Source organism: Elephantulus edwardii, unplaced genomic scaffold, assembly GCF_000299155.1.
Source record: "Elephantulus edwardii isolate Elephantulus edwardi_28Jun2011 unplaced genomic scaffold, EleEdw1.0 scaffold00121, whole genome shotgun sequence".
In the NCBI taxonomy this organism is placed as follows: domain Eukaryota; kingdom Metazoa; phylum Chordata; class Mammalia; order Macroscelidea; family Macroscelididae; genus Elephantulus; species Elephantulus edwardii.
Genome location: NW_006399871.1, coordinates 3,595,575 through 3,620,215, shown reverse-complemented (window position 1 = coordinate 3,620,215; position 24,641 = coordinate 3,595,575). Strand labels below are relative to the sequence as shown.

The 24,641-nt window shown below is 38.0% G+C and overlaps 1 protein-coding gene across 1 annotated transcript in view; it reads right to left on the bottom strand.

Annotated features, from left to right (window-relative positions):
• Positions 1 to 17,392, bottom strand: part of SETD2 (SET domain containing 2) — a 94,439-nt gene extending 77,047 nt beyond the window's left edge. The window contains 5 exon segments of the mRNA XM_006893034.1: positions 3,001 to 3,129; positions 8,543 to 8,674; positions 11,173 to 15,173; positions 15,175 to 15,519; positions 17,383 to 17,392. Coding sequence (XP_006893096.1) covers positions 3,001 to 3,129; positions 8,543 to 8,674; positions 11,173 to 15,173; positions 15,175 to 15,474 — 4,562 coding nt within the window. The 5' untranslated portion in view covers positions 15,475 to 15,519; positions 17,383 to 17,392.
• Between the last annotated feature and the right edge of the window lie 7,249 nt (positions 17,393 to 24,641).

Here is a 24,641-nt window from a genome sequence, read left to right as displayed (position 1 = left end):
AATAAAATATAATTATAGAAAAAAAAGAAAAACTTTAAAAACACTATGTTTAGTAAATAAAGCAAATGAAATGACTAAAATTACTGACGAATTAATTTATATCAGATACAACCTTGAAGCATTTATGTTGAACCAAGACAGACAAGAAAAGGGACACTACTTTGTTACTTTTTGTTTGTTTTATCTTTTTTTGTTTATTTTAATGACTTTGGATTTCCATTCATTCATTGTTGCACTTTTCTCCCTGCCCACCCCTCCCCCCATGATGTTACTTTTTTCAAATTAGGAAATCTGCAAAAATAAAAAGTAGTTACCAGAGCTGCTAAGAAAGTGAAATGAACAAGTTTACTTGGAGTAATATTAAACATATGCTGATGATGGCAGGATAATTTGGGGAAAGAGTTAAAAAACGTTCACTGAAGTACATGTGAAGAAACTAATGAAATGTGGTATGTATTGTGTGTACATGATAATGATAAAACAAAGAATAAGAATAACTATATTGAAACATCAAACTTCAAAAGCAAAATTAGAGAATTATATAGTGGATATAAATGCTTTGTGCCACAATCTCTCTCTCTCTCTCACACACACTGCTGTTGTTAGGTATCACTGAGTAACCACTCATAACAACCCCCTGAACAAGAGATCTGAACCTTGCCCTATCCTAACCCATCCTTAGGATCTCCGTCATGCTCAAGTCCACTGTGACAGGCACTCTGTCAATCCATCTCACTGAGGGTCTTTCTCTTTCACTGACCCTTCAGATTTCCTAGTATGATGTTTTTTTCCAAGAACTGGCCCTTCTCATCCAAAAGTATGCAACCAAAGTATGCAAAACAAAGTTTCAACAATAATTGTTGTTATATGCCATCTACTAAGAACCGATCCATAGCTAATCCTCCAGCAGGTTTTCAGAAGCAATAAATTGCAGAGGAAAAGACTACTCATCGTTCTCCCACAGAACAGCTGGTGGATTTGAACCACTTACTTATGCGTTGTCAGGGAAATTCCTTACCACTAAGCCACCAGGACTCCCTAAGGAGCACAAGAATACAGCAAATACTAATACTTAATACTTCCTTAATGTGTTTTTAAAGTTTTCAATGAAACGTCTGTCTACACGTTTAATGAAAAGGCATTAAATGTACATGCTCTTTAAGAGAATAATTATCATGCTATATATTAGAATATCATTGATATCACACACAAGCAAGATTCTGCTGAAGATCATCCAAAAACTACTGGAACAGCACATCAACAGAAAACTGCCTAAAATGCAGGCTGGATTTAGAAGAGGCCGTGGCACTAGGGGTTTATATCTAATGTCAGACAGAATCTTGGCTGAAAGCAGAGAGTACCAGAGGAATGGCTGTGTTTCACTGACTGTAAAGGCATGTGACTGTGTGGATCACAACAAACTGTGGCTGACTCTGAGAAGAATGGGGAATCCCAGAACACTTGATTGTGATTGTGCTTATGCGAAACTTTTACTTGGACCAGGAGGCAACTGTCAAAATAGAGCATGGAAAAACTTCATGGTTCAAAATTGGGAAGGGTATGCATCAAGGATGTGTTCTTTCACCATATCTTTTCTATCTATATGCAGAACAGATTATTTGGGAGGCTGGACTCTATGAGGAGAGAAGTGTGGCATCTGGATCAGAGATAGACTTAATCAACAATACGCTATGCAGATTACACAACCTTGCTTGCTGAAACTGAGGACCTGAAGTGCTTGCTGCAGAAGGTCAAGGACTACAGCCTTCAATATGAACTGAAACTCAGTGTCAAGAAAAAGATTCTCACCACTGGGCCGATTGGCAGCATCATGATAGATGCTGATGAGATTGAGACTGTTGACAGCTTCAGTTTGCTTGGCTCTACAATCCACACTCTTGGTACCAGCAGCCAGAATTTTAAAAGATGAACTGCACTGGGAAAGTCTGCTGTCAGAGGACCTCTCCAAGGTACTGAGGAGTCTAGAAACTAAGGTGTGCCTGATACAGGCCATGGTCTTTGCCTTTACTTGCTATGCATCACTGAGCTGGACAATGACTAGGGATGATAGAAGGAGAATGCCTTGGAGTTGTGGTGCTGGAGAACAGTACTGAATATACCATGGACTGCTAGGAAAACAAACAAGTTTGTCCTGGAGAGGGTGAAGCCAGGCTGCTCCTTGGAGGCAAGGATTCTGAAGCTTCATCTCACATACTTTGGACATGTTGCAGAGAGGCAACCAGTTCTTGGAGAGGGACATCATGCTTGAGAGGGTGGAGGTACTGCGCAGGTGAGGAAGACCCTTGATGAGATGGATTGATTTCTGTCACTGGGGTAATGGGGAAGAGCATGGTGGAGACAATAAGACTGGCAAGGGATAGAGCAGGGTTTAGGGCTGTTGTACATAGGGTAGCTATGAGTCACAAGCAACTCAGATGGCATATAACAACAACATATATTAGAAAAGCAAGAGTTTCAAAGAAATATTGAATACAGCAGAAAATAAAGTGAATTAGGTGGAGGGGAGCATTTCTTCATGCAACAAATTTTCACCGAGTATTTTCATGAAGTGAGTTTTAATTCTCTACTTTTTTTCTATTAATTCCAACACAATTTTATATAGGCTAATAGTCTGTCTTCACTCATTTACCCATTCCTTGTTAAGAGAAATTCTAGAACTTACATACAGTTAAGTAATTTGGAACGAAAAGAAATTGAACTACTAGACAAGTAAGAACTTGCCTAATTCAAAATGCCACAACTGACAAAAATCTTTTATATTTAGACACATGCACATTTATCAGAAGTTTCTGTTTATATTTTTAATTTCCTAAAATGAAAGTAAATTTTCTCATTTTCAGTCCGCCTACCAAATGGTCATTTTGCAAATATGCTTTCTTAAATCTCAGTGTAGCATTATAAACTGCTTTCCTAGAAAGTATCTTACCAAGTTCATAGACACAAAAATGAAATGTATGTAATTGCAAACAAGTAACTTACGAAGGGAGATCTCTGGCAGCTCTCAAGCCCCAGCCTTTCTTTTCTGTGAGGATCACTTCCACGTCTGCATGCTGTTTTCTCTGAAACCGTCTGTTGGAGCAATAATCCCCATTTGGACACCGAGAGGAACTGAAATAAGAGATGAATGGAAATTAATTCTTCTAAGGAGCAAAAGCACCAAAAACATCCGACTCACAGCTGACCATCCAGCAGAACTGTGGAGGCAGTAAATAGCATAGGAGGAGACTGCCCATCTTACTTCCTCAGAGGAGCAGCTGGATTTGAACCACCTCACTATGGGCTGGCAGTGCAGCTGCTTACTAACAGGCTACCAGAACACCCTAGGATAAGTATCTGAGAGTGCACTGGTGGGTTAACTAAACATATGGGGACATGTGTATAGTTAACTCCAAAGTAAGTCACCTTCAGTTTCATTTTTTCAGTCCCCAGAATGAGATTTGCCAGAACTGTCTACACTGTCACTTGTCGAGATCATAGCCACAGAACAGCTTTGTCATCCTGTCATGACAGAAAAGGTCTTTTACAACCTAGGTTCCTAGACATATTACTGCATGTAAGGCTGCACATAAGCATGTAGTTCTCTGACAACTCCGCTGCAGTAAATTATACCCTATTCCTTTACCTTCCTCCTTTATTTTCCCATTCTATATGCTATTAATTTGGTCTTTTGGATGCAGCAGAAGATACACATTTGCATTAAGTAAAAGTAATTATTAAATATACTCTTGCTCAGAAGAGATACAATAAAAAGCAGCAAGGCTCATCTCCTAGCAAAAATAGTAAAAACACACATTCAATAAATTCTCAGAATTCCAAAGCTGGCAGATACAAAAGCTTTTAGTACTGATTCAAACAAGAGAAACTGCAAAATCATTTCCAATACATTACCACACATTATCAAATTGGTAGTCAATGTTTTTAGAGTGGCTCAAAGGGCTGAATGTTCACTTTAAAATGAGGTAAACATGGAAAGCTCTTGTTGTTATGCATCAGAGAGTTGGACAATGACTAGGGAGGATAGAAGGAGAATTGACGCCTTTGAGCTGTGGTGGAAAGCTCTTACGGAAGATTAAAATGGAATCTATACAGATGCACGGTATATGGACAAAAACGATAGCCTGTTTGTATACAAAAGAGTAAACAATGTCTATTGGAAGAGTGGGGCGAAGCAGTAAGGAAAAGTGATACAAAAGGGAGTTACTGAAGAAGGCAAGGCAAGATGATGATATACTCTGAAGGGCTGTGAATATCAAGCTAATATTGAACCTAACTTTAAAGGCAACAGAGAACTACGACTAGTTGTGAATTGAGACTAGTATGAAGAAAAAAATTTTGTCCTTCAGATTCGTTTATTGTTATGTGCTGCTGGGTTAGAACTGGCTCACTCACAGCTGACTGACCCTCCAAGTTGGTTTTCAGAGGCTGCAAATGGCACGAGAGGAGACTGTACACATTTCTCCCTCAGAGCAGCTGATGGGTTCAAATTGGCTGTCTTTGGGTTAGCAGTACAGCCCCTAACTACTACGCTACCAGCACAACCAAGCCAGAAAAGCATAGTTCTAATTCTATGTCTCCTCTTCTTATGAGTTCTATCATCTCTACTTTTAGATTAAATGAGGAATACCAAAAATACTTCATCTTTTTATGTATTTGAGGAGTGCCTATTTTATTTTTGTAATACTATAACATGAGTAGGGAAGCTCTAGTACCTGAGTGGTTAGGGACTTGCACTGCCAACGCAAAACCAGGTGGCTGAAATCTACTAGCTACCCTTTGAGGAAAAGGTGGGTAATCGCTTTCCATATGATTTACAGCCTCTGAAAACCCACTGGAGGGTCGGCTGTCAGTTGGTTCTGATTCAACTGCAATGAGCTGAGTTTCACACATGAGCATAAAGAAAAATAAGCTCTGAAAGAATACATTTTCACATTAAAAATAAACCTAGAGTTGCTGTAATCAAGGATGCTTTGGGCAGAATATTAAACGATCCAGGAAATATTAAAAGAAGATGGAAGGAATATACTGAGTCACTATATAGAAAGGAATTGGCAGATACAGAGGAATTTAAAGAAATAACATATGAGCAAGAGCCTATGGTGATGAAGGAAGAAGTTCAAGCTGCTTTGAAGGAAATAGCAAAAAATAAGGCCCCAGGAATAGATGGTATACCAATTGAAGTATTCCAGATAACAGATGTTGCCCTGGATGTGCTCACCAGGTTGTGCCAAGAAATCTGGAGAACAACCACTTGGCCAACTGACTGGAAGAGATCTATATTTGTTCCCATTCCAAAGAAAGGTGACCCAACTGAGTGTGGAAACTACAGAACAGTGTCATTGATTTCACATGCAAGCAAGATTCTACTGAAGATCATCCAAAAACGATTAGAACAGCACATCAGCAGAGAACTGCCGGAAGTCCAGGCTGGGTTTAGAAGGGGTCGTGGTACTAGGGATATTGTTGCTGATGTTAGATGGATCTTGGCTGAAAGCAGAGAATACCAGAAGAATGTCTGTGTTTCATTGATTATGCAAAGGCATTTGACTGTGTGGATCATAACAAACTGTGGCTGACTCTGAGAAGAATGGGAATCCCAGAACATTTAATTGTGCTAATGTGAAACCTATACTTGGACCAAGAGGCAGTAGTCAGAACAGAGCAGGGTAACACTGCATGGTTCAAAATTGGGAAGGGTGTGCGCCAGGGATACATCCTGTCTCCATACCTTTTCAACATGTATGCAGAGCAGATTATCCGAGAGGCTGGGCTCTATGAGGAGAATTGTGGCATCAGGATTGGTGGATGATCTATTAACAATCTGCGTTATGCAGATGACACAACCCTGCTTGCTGAAACTGAGGAGTACCTCATGCACTTGCTGCGAAGGGTCAAGGACTGCAGCCATCAGTATGGACTGAGGCTCAATGTCAAGAAGACAAAGATTCTCGCCACTGGACCAATTTGCAGCGTCAGGATAGATGACGAAGAGATTGAGAGTGTTCACAGCTTCAGTTTGCTCGGCTCCACAGTCAACACTCTTGGCACCAGCAGTCAGGAAATCAAAAAGCGTATCGCGATGGGAAAGTCTGCTGCTAGGGACCTCTCAAAGGTACTCAGGAGCAACAGTGTCTCTATGGAGACTAAGGTGCGCCTGATACAGGCCATGGTCTTTGCAATCGCTTGTTATGCATCAGAGAGTTGGACAATGACTAGGGAGGACAGAAGGAGAGTGGATGCTTTTGAGCTGTGGTGCTGGAGAAGGGTACTGAATGTACCATGGACTGCCAGGAAAACAAACAGATTCATCTTAGAGAGGATTAAACCAAGCTACTCCTTGGAGGCAAGGATTCTGGGGCTTCGTCTGACATACTTTGGACATGTTGCCAGGAGGGACGGGTTCTTGGAGAGGGACATCATGTTTGGGAGGGTTGAGGGACGGCACAGGAGGGGAAGACCCTCTATGAGATGGACTGACTCGGTGACTAGGGTAATCAGGATGGGTGTGTCAGAGGCAGTGTGGTTGGCACTGGATAGAGCAGGATTTAGGGCTGTTGTGCACAGGGTCGCTATGAGTCGCAAACAACTCGACGGCACATAACAACAACAACTTATACTATGGATATTCTTTATTTAAAAAGCATATAATTTTAATCAATTATTAATGAAAGATAGCAAATTTTGTAAATGTTTGTTGTTAAGTGCCCTTGAGTCACCTGCAACTCATAGCAACCCTATGTACAACAGCCCTAAACTCTGCTCTATCCTGTGTCAATCTTACTGTCTCTGACACATCTATCCCCTTATCCCAGTCACTGAATCAATCCATCTCATCAAGGGTTTTCCTTTCCTACACTGTCCCTCCACCCTCCCAAGCATACCAGCCCTCTCCAGGACTGGTCCCTCCTTGCAACATGTCCAAAGTATGTCAGACAAAGCTTCAGAATGTTTACTGTTTATTAAATATGCAAGCAAATGTCTACAAGTAGATTAATTCAATAATTATGGTCTAACTATGAATAGAATACGTAATGCAAGACAAGGTGCAAATTTAGGTATATCTATATGCAGAAATCTGAATCATTTTTAAAATATTTTATTCAGTGGGGAGAGATACAATCTGGGAATGTAGATATAGTAAAATGCTTTCTAAACATTAAAATAGGAAATATCTATGTTAGCATGTACATTAAAATTTTCCTCGAACAATACTTTAAGTACAGACATCAAGGTTAAAGAGAGAGTTCACATTTTGTCATTTCACAATATTATTTTCATACAGTTAAATATTAAACAAAACAAAACTCCTAGCCCCAAGCCAAAAAAGCATTTATTTCCAGGACTTACACATTACAAAGAGAAAAAGAGGAGGATGGGATAAAACATTACTATGTTAGAATGAATAACAATTATTTGCAGAACACTTATTATATCAGGTAGTTTAATCTATTTACTACAAGTGAAACCTATGAGAGACAACTCAAAGCGCTGTTTTGTTTCTTTTCTGAGCCTCACAAGATTTTCAACTTTGAAAGGATTCCGTTTTAACAGTTTTCTATTACTATTTAAATGGTAAGATTTTCAAGATTTTCTATTTTGAAAGGATGTAGTTTTAAGTTTTCTATTACTATTTGCATTTTTCTGTTCTGATAGGTTTCTACCTTATACTGGTTCGAGCTTCTATAGATTTTACTATAAAATCAGAATGCAAGGAAAAGAAACATGTATTCTCATGTGTTTTCTTTTACACACCTGATAATTTGTTTAAAATTACTCCTTCAGATCTTGCCCTTAACATGGAGACTGGCTGCATTCAGCTTTCCAACCTGTAGCACTTTTATTGGATTTTGAATACAACTTAAAACCCTCACTGGAGTCCTTTATAGTATCTCTGCAGGAAATTTTTACTCTAAATACAGTGGCCCTTGGTTTGAGAACTAACTAATTCCCAGGTCATAGCCTCAATGTGGAATCTCCACAGGGGATGGTGTGACTTGGAGAGTGGGTATTTATAAAATGCCGATTCTTCTCAACACATGAAAGAGAACATGAAAATTTAATCAGAATTGCCAAATGTTTATCATAGAAGGTTCTGTATTAGAATAAAGGAGAAAATAAACATTTGTTTTTTTCAATTCCCAAACAATTCCACTGCTGATATTTTGTTAATTATTTTTCTAGTCATGTTTAAGACAGCTGGAATGAAAACAAAACTGCTAATGGTACTGACCTGCATATTATGCTTTCTTTTTACAATATAAATAACATACATTATTAGAAATTTTTGTTGCGACAAGTTTTGAAGGAGGTGTGATATTTTGTGCCTAGAGTGCTATTTCCTCTTATTGGGTAGTTGGTTATTTTCAAAATGTTGTCAATTCACAGCAATAAATGTTCTTTTTAAAAAAAAAAACAAAAACAACTCCATGATCAACAAAAAGATTCTTCTGTTCATTAATAATTTTTTACTATTTAGATAATGTAATTAAAGTGAATAAAGCAAAACATTCTTTAATTTACTTACCATTCAATCATAAGGAGACGATTAAGACAGTCTTCCCCACATGCTATTTCTCCTTGAGCTCTTTCATCTTTAGAAAGAGGTGTACATTCACACTGCATTCGCTTAATATCCCGATGGGATTTATTCTTCTTTCTATTGGGAAAATTTTAGAGAAACATATTAAAAAAAAATAATCTCGTGGTCATGATACAGTACTCATGATCATATGGTAAATACAATTAGTTTCATGATTCTTACATGTTGACCAATCAAAGGAAAGACAGTATCATCAGCTATTTTAAGACTGAAAACACTAAGAACTATACTACAAAAAGATAAGAGGAGGTAAGCTTAGTCCTGACAGGCCAGAAGACAACGAGCTGAAGTTTATAATTTTGGAACTCAGCTCTGATCTACAAAATCGTGTTACTTAAGCCTCAGATTATAATCTATTTCAGGTGTCAGCGCATATATTTGGCTCAAGAGAAAAGGAAAGCTCATGAGTTTCAAATAGTCATTTCAGAACCAGTCCTCATGAACAAATAATAACTGGGGTACAAGGCTGAAGAAAAGGACATGCTGAAAAGTCTTGAATTTAAGAGTATTTATTAACTTTTACTAAAATCTTAGAAAAGAATCTGTCAGTAACATATTTACAAAAACCTTGTTTTTTTAAAAAAACTGAATAATTAATGGAAGAGAAAAAAGGATCGCTACATAAAAATTAGGTAAGGTCCAGAGGACTGAAGTTTCCTAATGTAGACAAGCCAACTCTAGATGAGAAAATTTTTCAGGATGGACTGGGTTAATAAAAATCTGTGCCAAAATTTACCAAGAAAGAAAATGTGCTTCTTTGTTGCCCTCATTTTTATTGGGGAAAAAAAGTTAAGGGTGGTAGACTAACAGATCCTTCTTAAGAAGATTAGGGAATTATAACTAACTCATCAACTATCAGACAATGAGAAACAAGGCTGCTCTAAGTGGCTATCTTAATCTAATTCTAATCTACTTTAATCTTCACTGTATGTTTTATCCTCATTCTAGTTTCATTAAATGTGTGGTGATAATTTCAATTAAATTTGTGTAAAAAGAACGACCCATCCAGATATGCTTAATGAGTACAAAGATGACAAGAGGTGAAAACAGGTATGAAAGAACTGTAATGCTGAGGAATCAGCAGCAGCTTTAGGTCTTTATTATACTACTCCAGAGAGCCAGATTAGGACTAAAGGGCAAAGATTATTACAGATATTCAACATAAAAATGTATTTTTCATTCTACTAATTTTACAATTGTCTTCTTGTTGGCTCCTCAAGGCCTCACACACAACAGGGGCTCAAAAATACTGTATATATAAACGTTTTCAACTCTGGAAAGGCCTTCTTCTTCTTCTTTTCTTTTTTTTTTTTTTTATGTGTGTACCATCAAATTGTATCTGACTGGTACAGGAGGCAATTGTTCCTCCTTCAGCAGAGCATCTGGTGGATTTGAACTGCGCACCTCTGGGATTGCAGTACAGTTTCCTGCCACTAGGCCACCAGAGCTCGCCTGGAAAGGCCTTCTAATACCTCGAACAATCAAATCTATCTATTTTTAAACCCTGGAAGATCAATCTAATTAGGTTTATTTACTTTTACTAGGACCTCTTAAATTTCATTGGTCTATTAATGTAATTCCTAAAGTATTCAATATTTTTAATTTAAACCTAAATCACAACTGCACAGAAATGATTATAATTGTTAAGTGGCTTCCCTGGACATCTTAAAATAAGAAAATCTTTTTAAAAGGGATAAACTTCTAGCAGAACCTAATTACTTTTTAAAAAATCTTGTTCACAGATTTTTATTGTTCTTTTTTAAGCTCTGAATGCTTACTTAAAGCAATGAGAACTAGGATTATCGGGAGGGTCATTTTTAAAAAGGTGGAGACGGGTAGGAAAATAAAAGTATGGGCTTTTCTTTTTTAAATAAACTTTAAAACACATTTTTAATTCTTTTTATCGGCACTGACCCTCCACTGGGTTTCCAAGGCTGTGAATCAACAAAAGAATGGTCATCTTTTTTCCTACAGAGCCATTGGAGGATTCTAACAGCCTTAGGGTTAACAGTATAACTCCACACTTAACAAGAAGGGAAGGTTAAAGGATATTGAGCAACTCTATTCTATAAGAATGCTTTATGACTACTGAAAAAGACTTTTTTTCACAGAACTATTTTCTTGTGGTTATTTCATTTTCTGTCATACATGTAAAAAGAATTAGCTGGAGGGAAAACTGGCTTAAATCATACTTTAAGAATCAAAAGAGTACTTTTTCTCTCCTTTTCTGCTGGAAGCATGCTGTAAGATTTGGTTTCAACCTTATCTTTCAAGGGATCGTTTCCCTCCCTTTTTCTTTTTAACTTTTACAAAGCCTACTTACCAGCCTCTGTCTTAATAAACCTTTTTCTAGTAAAAAAATAAAAAAAAATCGAAGTAGTAATGAAATGAGATACAAACAAACAAACAAACAAAAAACCCTCAAGATTGGAGATCTTTTTTTACAGGGGAGGAGTAGTCTGAATTATTAAATAGTGTATTTATCGTCTCCCTATATACACACATTTTAACAAAAATAGGTTAAAATTTGTCAAACAAGCATTAATTAGGCTTACCTCTCTGTTAAATAAACATTTTCTTCAATAAGATCAAAGTAACAAGGCATCTTGCCCTGTTTGGCACTCTCTTTCCATCGCTGGGGATCTCTAAAGTCATCCATGACACAGGAAGGTCCAACCAGTGCAGAGCCCGGAGGTGGTGTAGTCTCTTCCTGCTCTACCTCCACCCTTACTTTCTTTCTGTCCTGAAGTTCACCATCACTTTCAGAATCACTCTCTAATTCCTGCCTCCTTTTTTTGGGAGGCCCTCTATCTTTTATATCATTTTTTTCTAAGCTTTTCATAAGATCTTTCTTTTCATTCGAAGCTAGAGTCTCCTTAATGGAATTGCTGCTGATTTCAGGCGCCTGCACTGACCCTCTGTCCTTCTGAATAGACGTAAGAAATTTACTGGACTGGTTTGAAAAGTGGGATCTACCACATTGGTCCCAATTTTCTTCTTCTTCACGGTCATCTGTTAGGGAATCTGGTACTTGCCCTTGAGTTCGGTCATGGATAACTCCAGTTCCAGGAGGTCTACCTGCTGATCTTGGATCCCAGTAGCCATTGCCTTGCCAGTAACCACGTGTCCCACCATAGTGCTCTGTACTTTGCTGATACTTGGGTCCACAAGCTCCATAGCTGCTATCAGGTTGCTGATAGGTGGTAGTGGGCTTTTCTGGTTGAGAGAAGTCCCACGCTAAGTTTCTCAGCTCTTCTGATGAGTGGGAGCCATCCACACGTGTTATCTCACAAGAAGAAAAACTCACCTCCATTTTCCCCAGTCTACTATCTGGTTTATTAGGGAAAGTGGTCTGCTGGTGAGACTTGTTTGGGACATCTTCAAAATCATCAGAAGAATAAAGTGGCAGTTCTTCTTGCTGCCTAGAAGCTATTTTTACTTTTACAATTTCTTCTGAATTTGTTTGGCCTAGAGGGTCAGATTTCATATCTGTATGACTAGTACTGTCAACTCCATCACTCTGAGGATGAATTTCAGGAAGGTGGTTATCCATCTGTTTTCTGCTGGATTGTATAAAAGAAATTTCTGGGTTCTTCTCTACACCTTTATGAAGAAAGAGTTTTTCAGCCTGTGGACAAATTTTATTTGCTGTGATCTCAAATTTTTCCTCATATGAATGTCTCCTTGACTCCAATCTCTCATCTTCCCAGTGGTCAGAATAGTGTTTGTAACTCTGACTACTCCGGGAAGAACAGGGACTTGTTTCTTCCATCGGCAAGGTAGAATTCTTTGGCACAACCACAACAGACTGAAGACGGTTTCTAGGAACACTGCTGTCATCAGAATCTGTATCGTCTGAATCGCTTTCTTCACTTGAACTTTCAGAAGAGCCAGAATAATCTTCATGGACAGTAGACACTAGTTCTGAAGCATGGCCACTACTGTCACATTTTAAGGTGTAAGTTATACCATCATGGTCTTCCATGGTTAAATTCAAATCACAAGAAGAAAATACAACCTCTGAATCATCTGAAATATGTGCATGTCCTCTTTCTCCTTCATCTAAAGAGATTTCCAGTCTTCCTCTTCTATCAGACAATATGGAATTCCCTTCGTCTTGTGCCTCTTGCAAACATTTTCCAGATAGCCCATTATCATGTCTATTTTCCCAGGAAGAAAAGTCCCTTCTCGAATCAGGAAGTCCACTATCCACTTCTAGTATTTCTTCCCCTGAATGTTTCCTAAACTCTGTGTTTTTACTCATTAGCACAGAATCCAAAATTGGAGGTGTTTTTTCTCCATACTGCAAGAGAGTTAAACTGTCTGCTTTTATTCCTGGTGGACGGCTCTGAAGAGATGAAGCAATACGTGAACTCCCTACAGGCTGACATAAATCATCAAAATGATTAACAGAAGCTGAAGCAGAGGTACCAATACACTGCTTATAGTCTTCATATGCAAGTTTTGAGTTCTGTTCTGCCAGATTTCTATTATCACATATAACGGTTTTTGATTCCAAATGACTATTCATAAAGCTATGAGAAGAAAGCTTCAGAACTGAAGGTTCAATATTTTCAACTTCAGAATGACACAAAGAAGGATTGCTATTGTTTGAAATACAGTATTTATTTGAATCTTTGGTTTTATAGCAAGAAACTCTCATATCAACTGGTTCTTTAACTATTGTTTTGGAATAATCCGTCAGAGCTGGCAATGTCATGCGTTTATCTTGGTGTGGTGACACTGGAGGTTCTGTTTCTCTAAATGGGCTTTCTGACTTACTATGCTGCAAGCAAGTAGCATCCAAGTATTTTTCTTTACATCTACTAATATTCTGAAATCCATTTGATGAACGCATACATGCTTTGACTAAAGGGGATACCTCCAACCCAGTTGCACTATCATCAGAAGACACTGAAACAGCCTCAGTTTTAGAAGTGCAAAACGTTGTCAAATCTGATTCTGCTCCAGGAGATCCATTTATATTTAGTTCTATAGGACAGTAAGTTCTCAGCTGATCATGCTTCTCTTTAGATAAAGAGTCTAATTCTTTAATACTATCATGGCTATCATGTCCTATAAAGTCAGACTTAAAAATAAGAGATTCATCTAGCTTTTTAAAAGTAGGTGAATCATTCAATTGATTTGATGGAGATCCAGTCTTTTCTCGTTCAGCAATTTTATTTATCATTCTTACTTCACTACCTTTTGAACAAGGAGTCTGTAAACTAAAAGAATGTGACTGTTTGAGTTCCTCATTTAATTCTGTACAACAGAAAGAATTTTTCAATTTATCTGACTTGGATTTTGAAGGGGTAGATTTATAATGAGCAGCACTGCTATCATGCTTAGAATACATTGACCCCCGTCGGAATCCCAGATCATTAGAGGGAGAACACCTTTTAATTACTTCGTTTTCTGAAGTCCTTTTGGATTCTCTTTCTTGTTTTGAAGAATACTTCCCTCTTTTTTCTGTCTCTATGTAAGAGGACTCAATTTTACAGTCCCGATCAGATTTAGAATAAGATGATGATGTCCTAAGGTCTCTGTAAGAGGAGGAATGAGATGAGGTGCGTCTTGAGTATGTTTTCTTATACTCGTCTTCTGAGTCAGAACTTTCTCGTGTTCTGTTATCTGTATATAGCCGAGAATAGCGTGTCCTCTCTCGATAAGGGGAACTCCTATGGTAGCGACAATCAGACTCATAATAATGGGATCGTTCTGATCGAGAATAGGATAAACTTGTTCTAGAGCCTCTGTCAGATCTAGAACGAGATCTGCTCCGCCTTCGCTCTCTCTCAGATCGACACCGGGAAGATATATACCGAGTATCTCTTTCAAGTTTTGAGTAGCTAAAATATTTATCATCTCTCTCAGTTTTAGATCGTGACGATTTCCCTAAATCCTCACTTTTTAAAGGTGCTAAACTCTTTTTAGATTCTCTTTCTTTTTCCATGCATGTTGAAGATTTTAAATCATGTGATCTCTGACTTGAAGAAGTCCGTACAGAATCTTCATCAGATTCTGAACCAAAATAGGTGCCTTCAGATTGTGAAGTCTTCTTCCTAGAACTTGACTTTTTAGAGGACAGACTACTTTTGGAGCTATCTGGAACTTCTTCTTCCTTCCCAATATGGGAATCTTCTTTTTGTGAGGGAATATCTGTCTGCTCATTCAAATTCTGAGTTAGGTGTTCTTCTGAACTATTAGATACAGTGTCCCGTTTAGTGTCCACTTCAAAAGATTCTGGTCCGACAGCGAGTGGTGATTCTTTCAGAGTTTTCACTACTACATCTACAGGTGAAGGAACTGGTGCTGTCATCAGAATTGTGACTGGTGTGTGTGGCAAGGCCACTGGCTCTGTTACAGGTGCTGGTGGTGAGGATGTTGTGGCTTGAGGAGGTGGAGGTGGTGGAGGTGGAGATGGAGGTGGTGAATCTACAGTCGTTGATTCTGCTAGGACTGCTGGTAATGGTACTGTGGGAGGAGGTGGTGACGTTACTGCTGTGGCAGCAGTCAGCAGTGGCCTGGATGTTACATGAAGAAGATGTTTTTTTAAAATGAATTTTTCCCAATTCCACCCTTGATTTTGGTGGAGAAGATTCTTCTATGGTAGATAAAGTATCTCCAACATCCACTTTCATTTTAGGGGTGGAATCTGCTTGAAGAGGTATCGCTGAGGGGTTTGGAGCATCGTTTTGCTTTTCATTTCCAAGTGCAGTTAGAAATCGGTTCTGCAAAGTTTTCTTTGTAAGGCTGAAGCTGAATGATACTTTCTGTCGTCCCTGTTCCTCCAAATTAACTTTTGTCTTGGTGCCTTTGGGCAAAAATCTACTGGAAGCCACACCTTTGAACATTGGTCCTTTAATGAAACTGGTTTTCTGCACATTTTCAATCTTTGCCTATAAATAAACAAAACAAGTAGTTACTACTATAATAAACAGTTACAAACAGCTGGTATCACACTTTAAAAAGTTTACAAGTCAGGAAAATGAGAAGCCTCTTTTAATGAGAAATGATATAAATTTCTCTAAGCTGCCTAGGAAGTTTAAAAAAAGTCTTTATTGTAAAGCTATTTAATATGCTCAAAAGTACAGACAATAGTATAAATGAAGTGCTGGAACACTAGACCAGTATTTTTCCACTGTCTTTTTTTCCCCATACATTAAGAATTTTACCCAATTTTACAATGGTTTTACAGGAAAAATTTTTATTAAGAATAAAAATCTTAGGGAGCTCTGGTGGCCTAGAGGCAAGATGCTGCACTGGAATCCCAGAGGTACGTGATTCAAATCCACCAGATGCTCTGCTGGAGAAGGAGGGGGCAATCTCCTCCTGTAACAGATCTGATTTGGTGGTACACGTAAAAATAATACAATTTTAAAAAAAAAGGAGTAAAATCTTACATGCATTTTATGATGTCTTTTTATAAAACAATATCTATAGAGATAAAAGGAATACCAAAAATAAGTCATTCCTGTATTCTGTTTGTAATGTAAAAAAAAAAAAAACCAAAAAAACCCAGAAGCCATCAAAACCAGTGTTTTCCAGGCATTAATATACAATCACACGAAGGGCTTGATATAAACAGTCAGTGAAAAAAAAAACCCAAAGATCAGTAACGCACACTCCAGGGAGTATCAATTCAATAGGTGTAAGTGTAATGGAAGGAATTTACTTTTTCTTTTTTCAAAGCAAGAACCCTAGGTAATGATGGACTTCCACATTTAGGAAGTTTTCACTTCATTCATTTTACAGATGATCACATGATATAAGCCAATGAAGACCAAGCCTTCTACTCTCCTGGGAAGTACTCTGCCCTGGTACACTGCTACTATCTTTGCCTAGATACCACAGACTCAGGCCCTGCTAATTTATAGTCTGAAACTATGTAAGTAACATTTACAAAGTTTAGATGTCCTCTTCTGTTTGAAATACAGTTCCTATGAAACTTTTCATAAGCCAAAACAACATAAAGAGTTATCATTAATTTATGTGAAAAATTTTGAGCATTTCAACTAAAAAAAAGCAATGACATAAAGTTAACTTGTGAATACATGCAATGACATCTCAGAAGAAAATTACTCCCTCTTTTATTTGCCAAACCACTAAAGGCTTTTATAAGTTAAAGGCACAGCCGAGGTGTAGAAAAAAACAGTAAAATTTACAAAACAAACCCCAGTCTAGATTTAAGATGTACTCTTGGCATCATCAAGTTATTCTAATTGGCATTATTTTAACCAATCTTGCTTATTAGAGAAGTTTTCTTATCTATCATGACAAAAATCTGAAATATATTTTTAAAATTATACAGTAAGCAGTTGAGCAGGAAAGTAAATGCTTAAATATGTATTATATTAGAGGAGTAGCTTCCAATTACTTTAAGAAACAGAATCCCTATTGTAAATGAAATCTACCATAGAAGCTCTTAACCAAAGGCTCCTTTTTTCCCCTTAAAGTTCTTAAATCTCAAAGCTTACACTTTTTTTAATTATTATTTTTGCGTGTGTACCATCAAATCTGATCTGACTGGTACAGGAGGAGATTGTCCCTCCTTTTCCAGCAAAAATCTGGTGGATTTGAACCACATACCTCTAGGATTGACACATTATTTTTTGCGAGCACACAAAATTGTTCACTATAGTAACTGCAGATCCAAAGCTAAAATTCAGCAAAAAGAAATATTATTTTATTTCACTCAATCTCAGAAATGTAATCAGAAGTAAATTCCATAATCACTGAGTAGCTGGTTAAATAATACTTACCTCATTTTCTTCTTCTCTATTGCCATTCAGCCAAGAAAGCATGCAAAAGAATAAAAAGAAAATATACTTAGTACTGATTGAAATGAATATTCTAATTTGTTTTAAAGAAATCTTAGGGCATCTATTACCTACCAAAATATTCTAGAGTAAATGTGCCGTTCTTTCACAACCTCAGTTACATCGAAGCCTATTAGTTTAAGAAAGTGCCATACTTGGTACTGGAGATAAAAGTGGAATAAGACAGTTTCTATATAAGTTTCTAGTAAATTACAAACCCATTTATGTTACAGGATTAATTTCAATGTAATGGAGTAAATATTCTACTTTGCTCACTGCTGTACAGCTGGAATTCACTCAAAGCTGATCCCCCAGCAGGTTTTTAGGAGGCAGTATATCACAGGAGACTGCCCATCTTTCTTCTGAGGAGTTGCTTGTGGATTTGAACCACTAACAATGCACCACTGCCTTTGTCACAGATATAAGAGCACTACAGCAGTGCAACAACAAGAGTGAATATAGGCACGAAGTGTGTGGCAGCAAAAAAGAGAAATAACTCTGTGACTAAGAGTTTAGGAACAAAGAAACCTTCTTAAAATTGTTTCCTTTAGAATATGTTTGTGAGATCTCATGCAATGGCACAAAGAGTGAAATACAGAACAATTAGTGCAAGTAATCAACAGAGAACTACCAGAAGTCCAGGCTGGGTTTAGAAGGGGTCGTGGTACTAGAGATATTGTAGCTGATGTTAGATGGACCTTGGCTGAAAGCAGGGAATACCAGAGGAATGTCTATCTGTGTTTCACTGACTAGGCAAAGGCATTTGACTGTGTAGATCATAACAAACTATGGCTGACTCAGAAAAATGGGAATCCCATAACACTTGATCGTTCTAAAGCGAAACTTATACTTGGACCAGGAGGCAGTCGTCAGAACAGAGTAAGGGAACACTGCATGGTTCAAAATTGGGAAGGGCGTACGCCAGGGATGCATCCTATCTCCATACCTTTTCAACCTATATGCAGAACAGATTATCTGGGAGGCTGGGCTCTATGAGGAGAAATGTGGGGTCAAGATTGGTGGACGATTTATCAACAACCTGCATTATGCAGATGACACAACCCTGCTTGCTGAAACTGAAGAGAACCTGAAGCACCTGCTGCAGAGTGTCAAGGACTGCAGCCTACAATATGGATCGAGGCTCAATGTCAAGAAGACAAAGATTCTCACCACTGGACTAATTGGCAGCATCAGGATGGATGGTGAAGAGACTGAGATTGTACACAGCTTTAGTTTGCTTGGCTCCATAGTCAACAGTCTTGGCACCAGCAGCCAGGAAATTAAAAGGCGCATTGCCATGGGAAAGTCTGCTGTTAGGGACCTCTCCAAAGTGCTGAAGAGCAATGGTGTCTCTCTGGAGACTAAGGTGCATCTGATACAGGCCATGGTCTTCACAATCACTTGTTATGCATCAGAGAGATGGACAATGACCAAGGAGGATAGAAGGAAAATTGATGCCTTTGAGCTGTGGTGCTGGAGAAGAGTATTGAGAATACCATGGACTGCTAGGAAAACAAACAGATTTGTCCTGGAAAGGGTTAAACCGGGTGGCTCCTTGGAGGCAAGGATTCTGAGGCTCCGTCTAACATACTTTGGACATGTTGTGAGGAGAGACCGGTCCTTGGAGAGGGACATCATGCTTGGGAGGGTGGAGGGACAGGGCAGGAGAGGAAGGCCCTCTACGAGGTGGATTGATTTAGTGACTGGGATAATTGGGATGGGAGTGTCAGAGACAGTGCGATTGGCACAGGACAGAGCGGAGTTTAGGGCTGTTGTACACAGGGTCGCTATGAGTCGCAACTCGACGGCACATAACAACAACAACAACAATTAATAAGCAGTTCAAGAAGTTAGACTTGTCAGGAGGCAAAATAAGTTTAATCTCACTGCTCAGTGCTTCTCAATCTTTCCTGGAATTCTTTCAACAGTTCCTTTGCTGAATGCAAAGTACACACTCTGCTCCAAAACACAGTGAGTGGCTCCCTGAGCTCACGACATTTTTATCTGTTCAACCTTATTTTAAATTTAAGTAACCACCAGTATACTAAAATATTAAAGTAAAAAGTCTAGTATACAGCAATGGGACACTACAAAAGCACTTTAGGCCAGATTTACATTTTAATTAGGATGCTCTTTAATACTCCTCAAAACAGACAAAAATCTCTGGTTCATTACGCACTGTGCTGCTAATCCAAAGGCTGCAGCATGTTTCTGGGAGTTCAGAGGAAGAAAGGTGGGCAGTTTCCTCCCACTATAATTTTTTTTTAAATTCAAAACATGTCTTTTATTTTTTGCTCTTATACATTCTTTTTTTTTTTTTGGTATGTATGTATGTATGCATTTATTTTTATTTCCATCCCATTCATTGTTGCACTTTTCCCCCTGACCACTCTTCCCATCCAGTTTCTTCTCTTTGAAAAGTAAAAGAAAAATTCTTTCATTGTTACGCAATCCCTCTGCCCAAGTCCATTCCACTATGCTGCCTTCGTTCTGGACTCATGTCATGACAATACCGCCTAATCATACATAGCTTTTAAACAGTTCTCTCTCTTATCTGTTTCAATGCAGTATACATAATTTATCCCATCTTTCTCAGTCTCCCCCCCAACCTCTAGTCAGTCTCATTTTATAACAGTGGCACTATGCAGTATTTGTCCTTTTGTGACTGAGATGATTTCACTCAGCATAATGTCCTCCAGGGTCATCCATTTGGAATAATATTTCATCAGTTGTTTTTCAACGCAGCATAGTATTGCACTGTGTGACTATAGCACAGCTTCTCTATCCATTTGTCTGTTGATGGGCACTTAGGTTGTTTCCAACTCTTTGCTATTGTGAACAAAGCTGTGATAAACATGGGTGTGCATACATCTGTGTGGGTGGCAGTTCTGGTTTCTTTGGGGTCTATTCCAAGTAGTGGAATTGCTGGGTCAAATGGTATTTCTATGTGCAACTTTCTGAGAAAGCGCCATACTACCTTCCAGACTGACTGCACCATTTGTGAAAAAGAGTTCCAGTTTCTCCACAACCTCGCCAGCATTTGTTGCTTGTTGTTCTATTAAATTTTGCTATTCTTACTGGGGTGAGATGGTATCTCATAGTTGTTTTGATTTGCATCTCTCTTACAGCTAGGGATTTTGAACATTTCTTCATGTGTTTGTTGGCCATCTGAATGTCTTTTTTTGGTGAAGTGTCCATATCCTGTGCCCACTTTTCAAATGAGTTGTTTAATCTTGTGGTGTCTCCCACTGCAATTTACAGCCTTGGAAACCTGATGGAGGGTTTCTATAAGTGGGAATCAATATTATGAGTGGCAATTAATAATCTCTCCTCTCCATGAAAACTTGGGAAGAATAGGAAAGCACATAACTTAAGGTATGTTATTTCTTCTTTTGAAAAGCTACTACAAAGAAAACAGCAGTCAATTATTAAAAAAACCCAACAAACCCCAAACCATCATGTTTAAACAAGTAGAACAGATCTGCTGCTTGCTAGAGAACTATATTTAAAGTGTAGAGACTAATCCATGTTAAAAATGGTACACATGGACAAAAACACTTTTAGTCATAGTAGTAAGCTTAAAGAACCAAAAGATGGCATGACTATTAAAGCCAGCCAAACAACCAAAATCAGAATAGGGCACCAGAACCATGGCTTCCAAAGAGAGGAATGGTATTAAAGATATTTGGCCAAACTAAACACATTCCTAAATATCAGCAAGTTGGAATCTATTACTGATACCATATCACAGAGGAATTGGTTAAAGTTAAATGTAAGTATTTCTAGTTACCTTGGGAAAACAGTATTTAAAAACCAAAGAGGTTGTTTTCTAAATATCAAGAAAGCTATCCGTAGGAGATGAAAAGTCTTATTTCATGTTTCATGGTACTCCTAAAATGAGAACAATGACCAGTAGATAGAAGTTACAAGATGATAGCTATTTTAGCTTATTTTCACATATTTTGGTTAATAGTGCAACATGCTACAGAATATGCCCAATACTTAAGTAATAAGAACTTGAACTACTTTAGAAGAAAATGTACTTGCATGCCTAAAATAAGAGAGAATCATAAGGTAGTACTGGTAAGGAATCCCTTCTTAAACATTATCTCTACCATTAGCCAAGAAGTGAAATTTCCATGCCTGTAGCTATGACAGACTTGCTCTCAAAGCTCTCCCAGTCCAGCTTCTGAAAAGGAACACTGTGTTTGTATTTAAGACTGATCAGTGCATGTGTCTAAATTACATGTACATTATATAAATTTATTAGGGAGCGCTGATGGCATACTCTGTAGGGAGGTGCATTGCTAACCCAAATGTAGCACCTTTCCAGCAGTTTGAATCCACCAAGCAGCTCTGCAGGAACAGACGTGCAATTTCTTCCTAGGCAATTTATAGCCTCACTAGAGACAGCTATGAGAGTGTGTATATGAGTGTGTAAGTTTATATATATATATATATTCTATTTTAATATTGTATTCTATAAACAGATTATCCAAAAATGACTGGAACAGTAAGTACACTGACACAGAACTGCCAGATAATATATGTCAGATGGATTCTGGCTGAAAGCAAAGAGTACCAGAAGACTGTCTATTTGTGTTTTATTGACTATGCAAAGGCATTTGACAGTGTGGATCACAACAAGTTGTGGCTAACCTTGAGGAATATGGGAATCTCAGAACACTTAATTGTGCTAATGTGAAACCTCAGAACAGAGCAAGGAAATACTGCATGGTTCAAAATCCACAAAGGAATGTGTCAGGGATGTATTCTGTCTCCATACCTTTTCAATCTTTATGCAGATCATTCAGGAAGCAGGGCTTTATGAAGAGGAATGTGGCATCAGGATTGGAGGAAGACTCATCAACAACCTACATTATGCAGATGACACAACCTTGCTTGCTGAAAAGATTTAAGAGTGTTGTCCTCAATACTTCTGATAAATTTGAGCTCATTGATACAGTAATCATGTCAGTCCATCTCATCGAAGGTTTTCCTCGCCTTTGCTCACCCCTCCACCTTTCCAAGCATGATGCTCTCTGCTAAGAACCAGCCCCTTCTAAAAGCATGCTTAAAATATGTGAGACAAGGCTTCACCATCCTTAATTTCAAGGAGCACCTTGATTACACTTTCCCCAAGACAGATCTGTTATTTTGGCCATCCATGGGATATTCAGTACTCTTCTGAAGCATTACAAGTCAAAAGCACTAATTCTCCTCTGTCATCCTTATTCACTGTCCAACTTTCAGGTGCACAGTAATAAAAGACCATGGCCTGGAATAGATGCATCTTATTCTTTTAGCTATTGTCACTGTTCTTTAGCACTCTGGGAAGTCCATGGTAGATTTTTCTCAATGCAACATGTCTTTTGATTTCTTACTGCTGGTACTAAGGATGTTGACTGTGGATCCATGTTAGATTAAATCACTGTCAACTTCAATATCTTCTCCACCATGATGTCACCTATTGGTGATGATTTTTTTTTCTTGATGGTGAAACGTATTCCATAAGTTGAAGACAATTTGATCTTCTACAGCAAGTGTTTCAAGTCCTTCTTTCAGTAAGATACATAATCTGCATAATACAGGTTTTCAATGAGTCTCCCTCTGATCCTGATATCACATTCTTCTTCATAGAGGCCAGCTTCTCAAATGATTTGCTTACCAGACAAACTGAATAAGTATCGAAAAAGGATACAGCCCTGGTGCATATCTTTCCTGGTTTTAGATTGTGGATTCAAGTAAAATGAAATTATTGATGTAAATCTCTTCTCCTAAATCTGTCATGTTTTTTGGTCCTGTGGTAATTTTTATTTTTGTGATGTTGAAATGTAATAAATATTCAAGTCTTTGATCATCTACAGCAAGCATTTCAATCTCTCAGTAAGTAAGGTTGCATCGTCTGCATAACGCAGATCAAGTGATCAGTCTTCTTCTGATCCTGATGGCACATTCTTTATAGAGTCCAACTTCTTGAATGATCTGCTGAGGATACAAATGAAATAGGTTTGGAGAGAGGATATAGCCACAACTTTAACATACACCTTTCCTGATTTTAAACCATGCAGTGTTCTCTTGCTCTGTTCAGAGAGCAGTTTCTTGATCTAGATATAGATTACCCATGAATACAATTAAGGGTTCTGGGATTCCCATTCTTCTCATTGTTAGTCATATTTTGTTGGGTTTAAAAAAAAATTATTTTAATGAACGTTTACAGAGACTTTGGATTTCCATTCATTCATAATTGCACTTTCCTCCCTGCCCACCTCTCCCCCCAGTTCGTTTTTCTCTTTGAAAAGTTAAAAAAAAAATAATAATAATTTATTTCATTGTTATACAATCTTCCTCCCACCCCAGTCCACTCCACTATGCAGCTTCCATTCTGGATTTCTGTCATGACAATAATACTTATAATCATATATCCCTTTTAAATAATTCTCTCATCTGTTTCAATGCAGTATACATTATGTATCCCCTCTTAGTTTTCCCCCAACTCTGATGTCGGTCCCGCTTTACAACAGTGACACTACGCAATATTTGTCCTTTTGTGACTAAGATATTTCACTCAGCATAATGCCCTCCAGAGTCACCCATTTTGTGAAATATTTCATGGGTTCCTTGTTTTTCAATGCAGCACAGTATTTTGTGTGAATATACCAAAGTTTCTCTAGCCATTAGTTTGTTGATGGGCACTTGGGTTGTTTCCAACTCTTTGCTATTGTGACTAAAGCTGCAATAAACATGGGTGAGCATCATAATTTGTTTTGATCCACACAGTCAAATGTGTGGTCAATAAAAGACAAATAGACAACCTTCTGGCATTCTCTGCTTTCAAGTGCAAAAAGTTTGTACTATCCAAGAGACTTTGTTAATGTCATTAGGAATCAAGATTTTCCACATAATTAGAGGGGGAAACTCCATCCATGTATAAAAAGAAAATTTAATAACCCTACACTTAACTCTTTGGACAGGGACATCATGCTTGGCAGGAGGGACAGCTAAGGAAAGAAAGATCTTTGATGAGATGGATTGATTCAGTGACTGGGGTAATGGGGGTAGGTGTACCAGAGACAGTGAGATTGGCAAAAAACAGAGCAGGGTTTAGGGCTGTTGTATATAGGATCACTATGAGTTGCAAGTGACTAGACGGCACATAGCAACAACATTACTTAACTGCTCTGGCACATAACAACAACAGC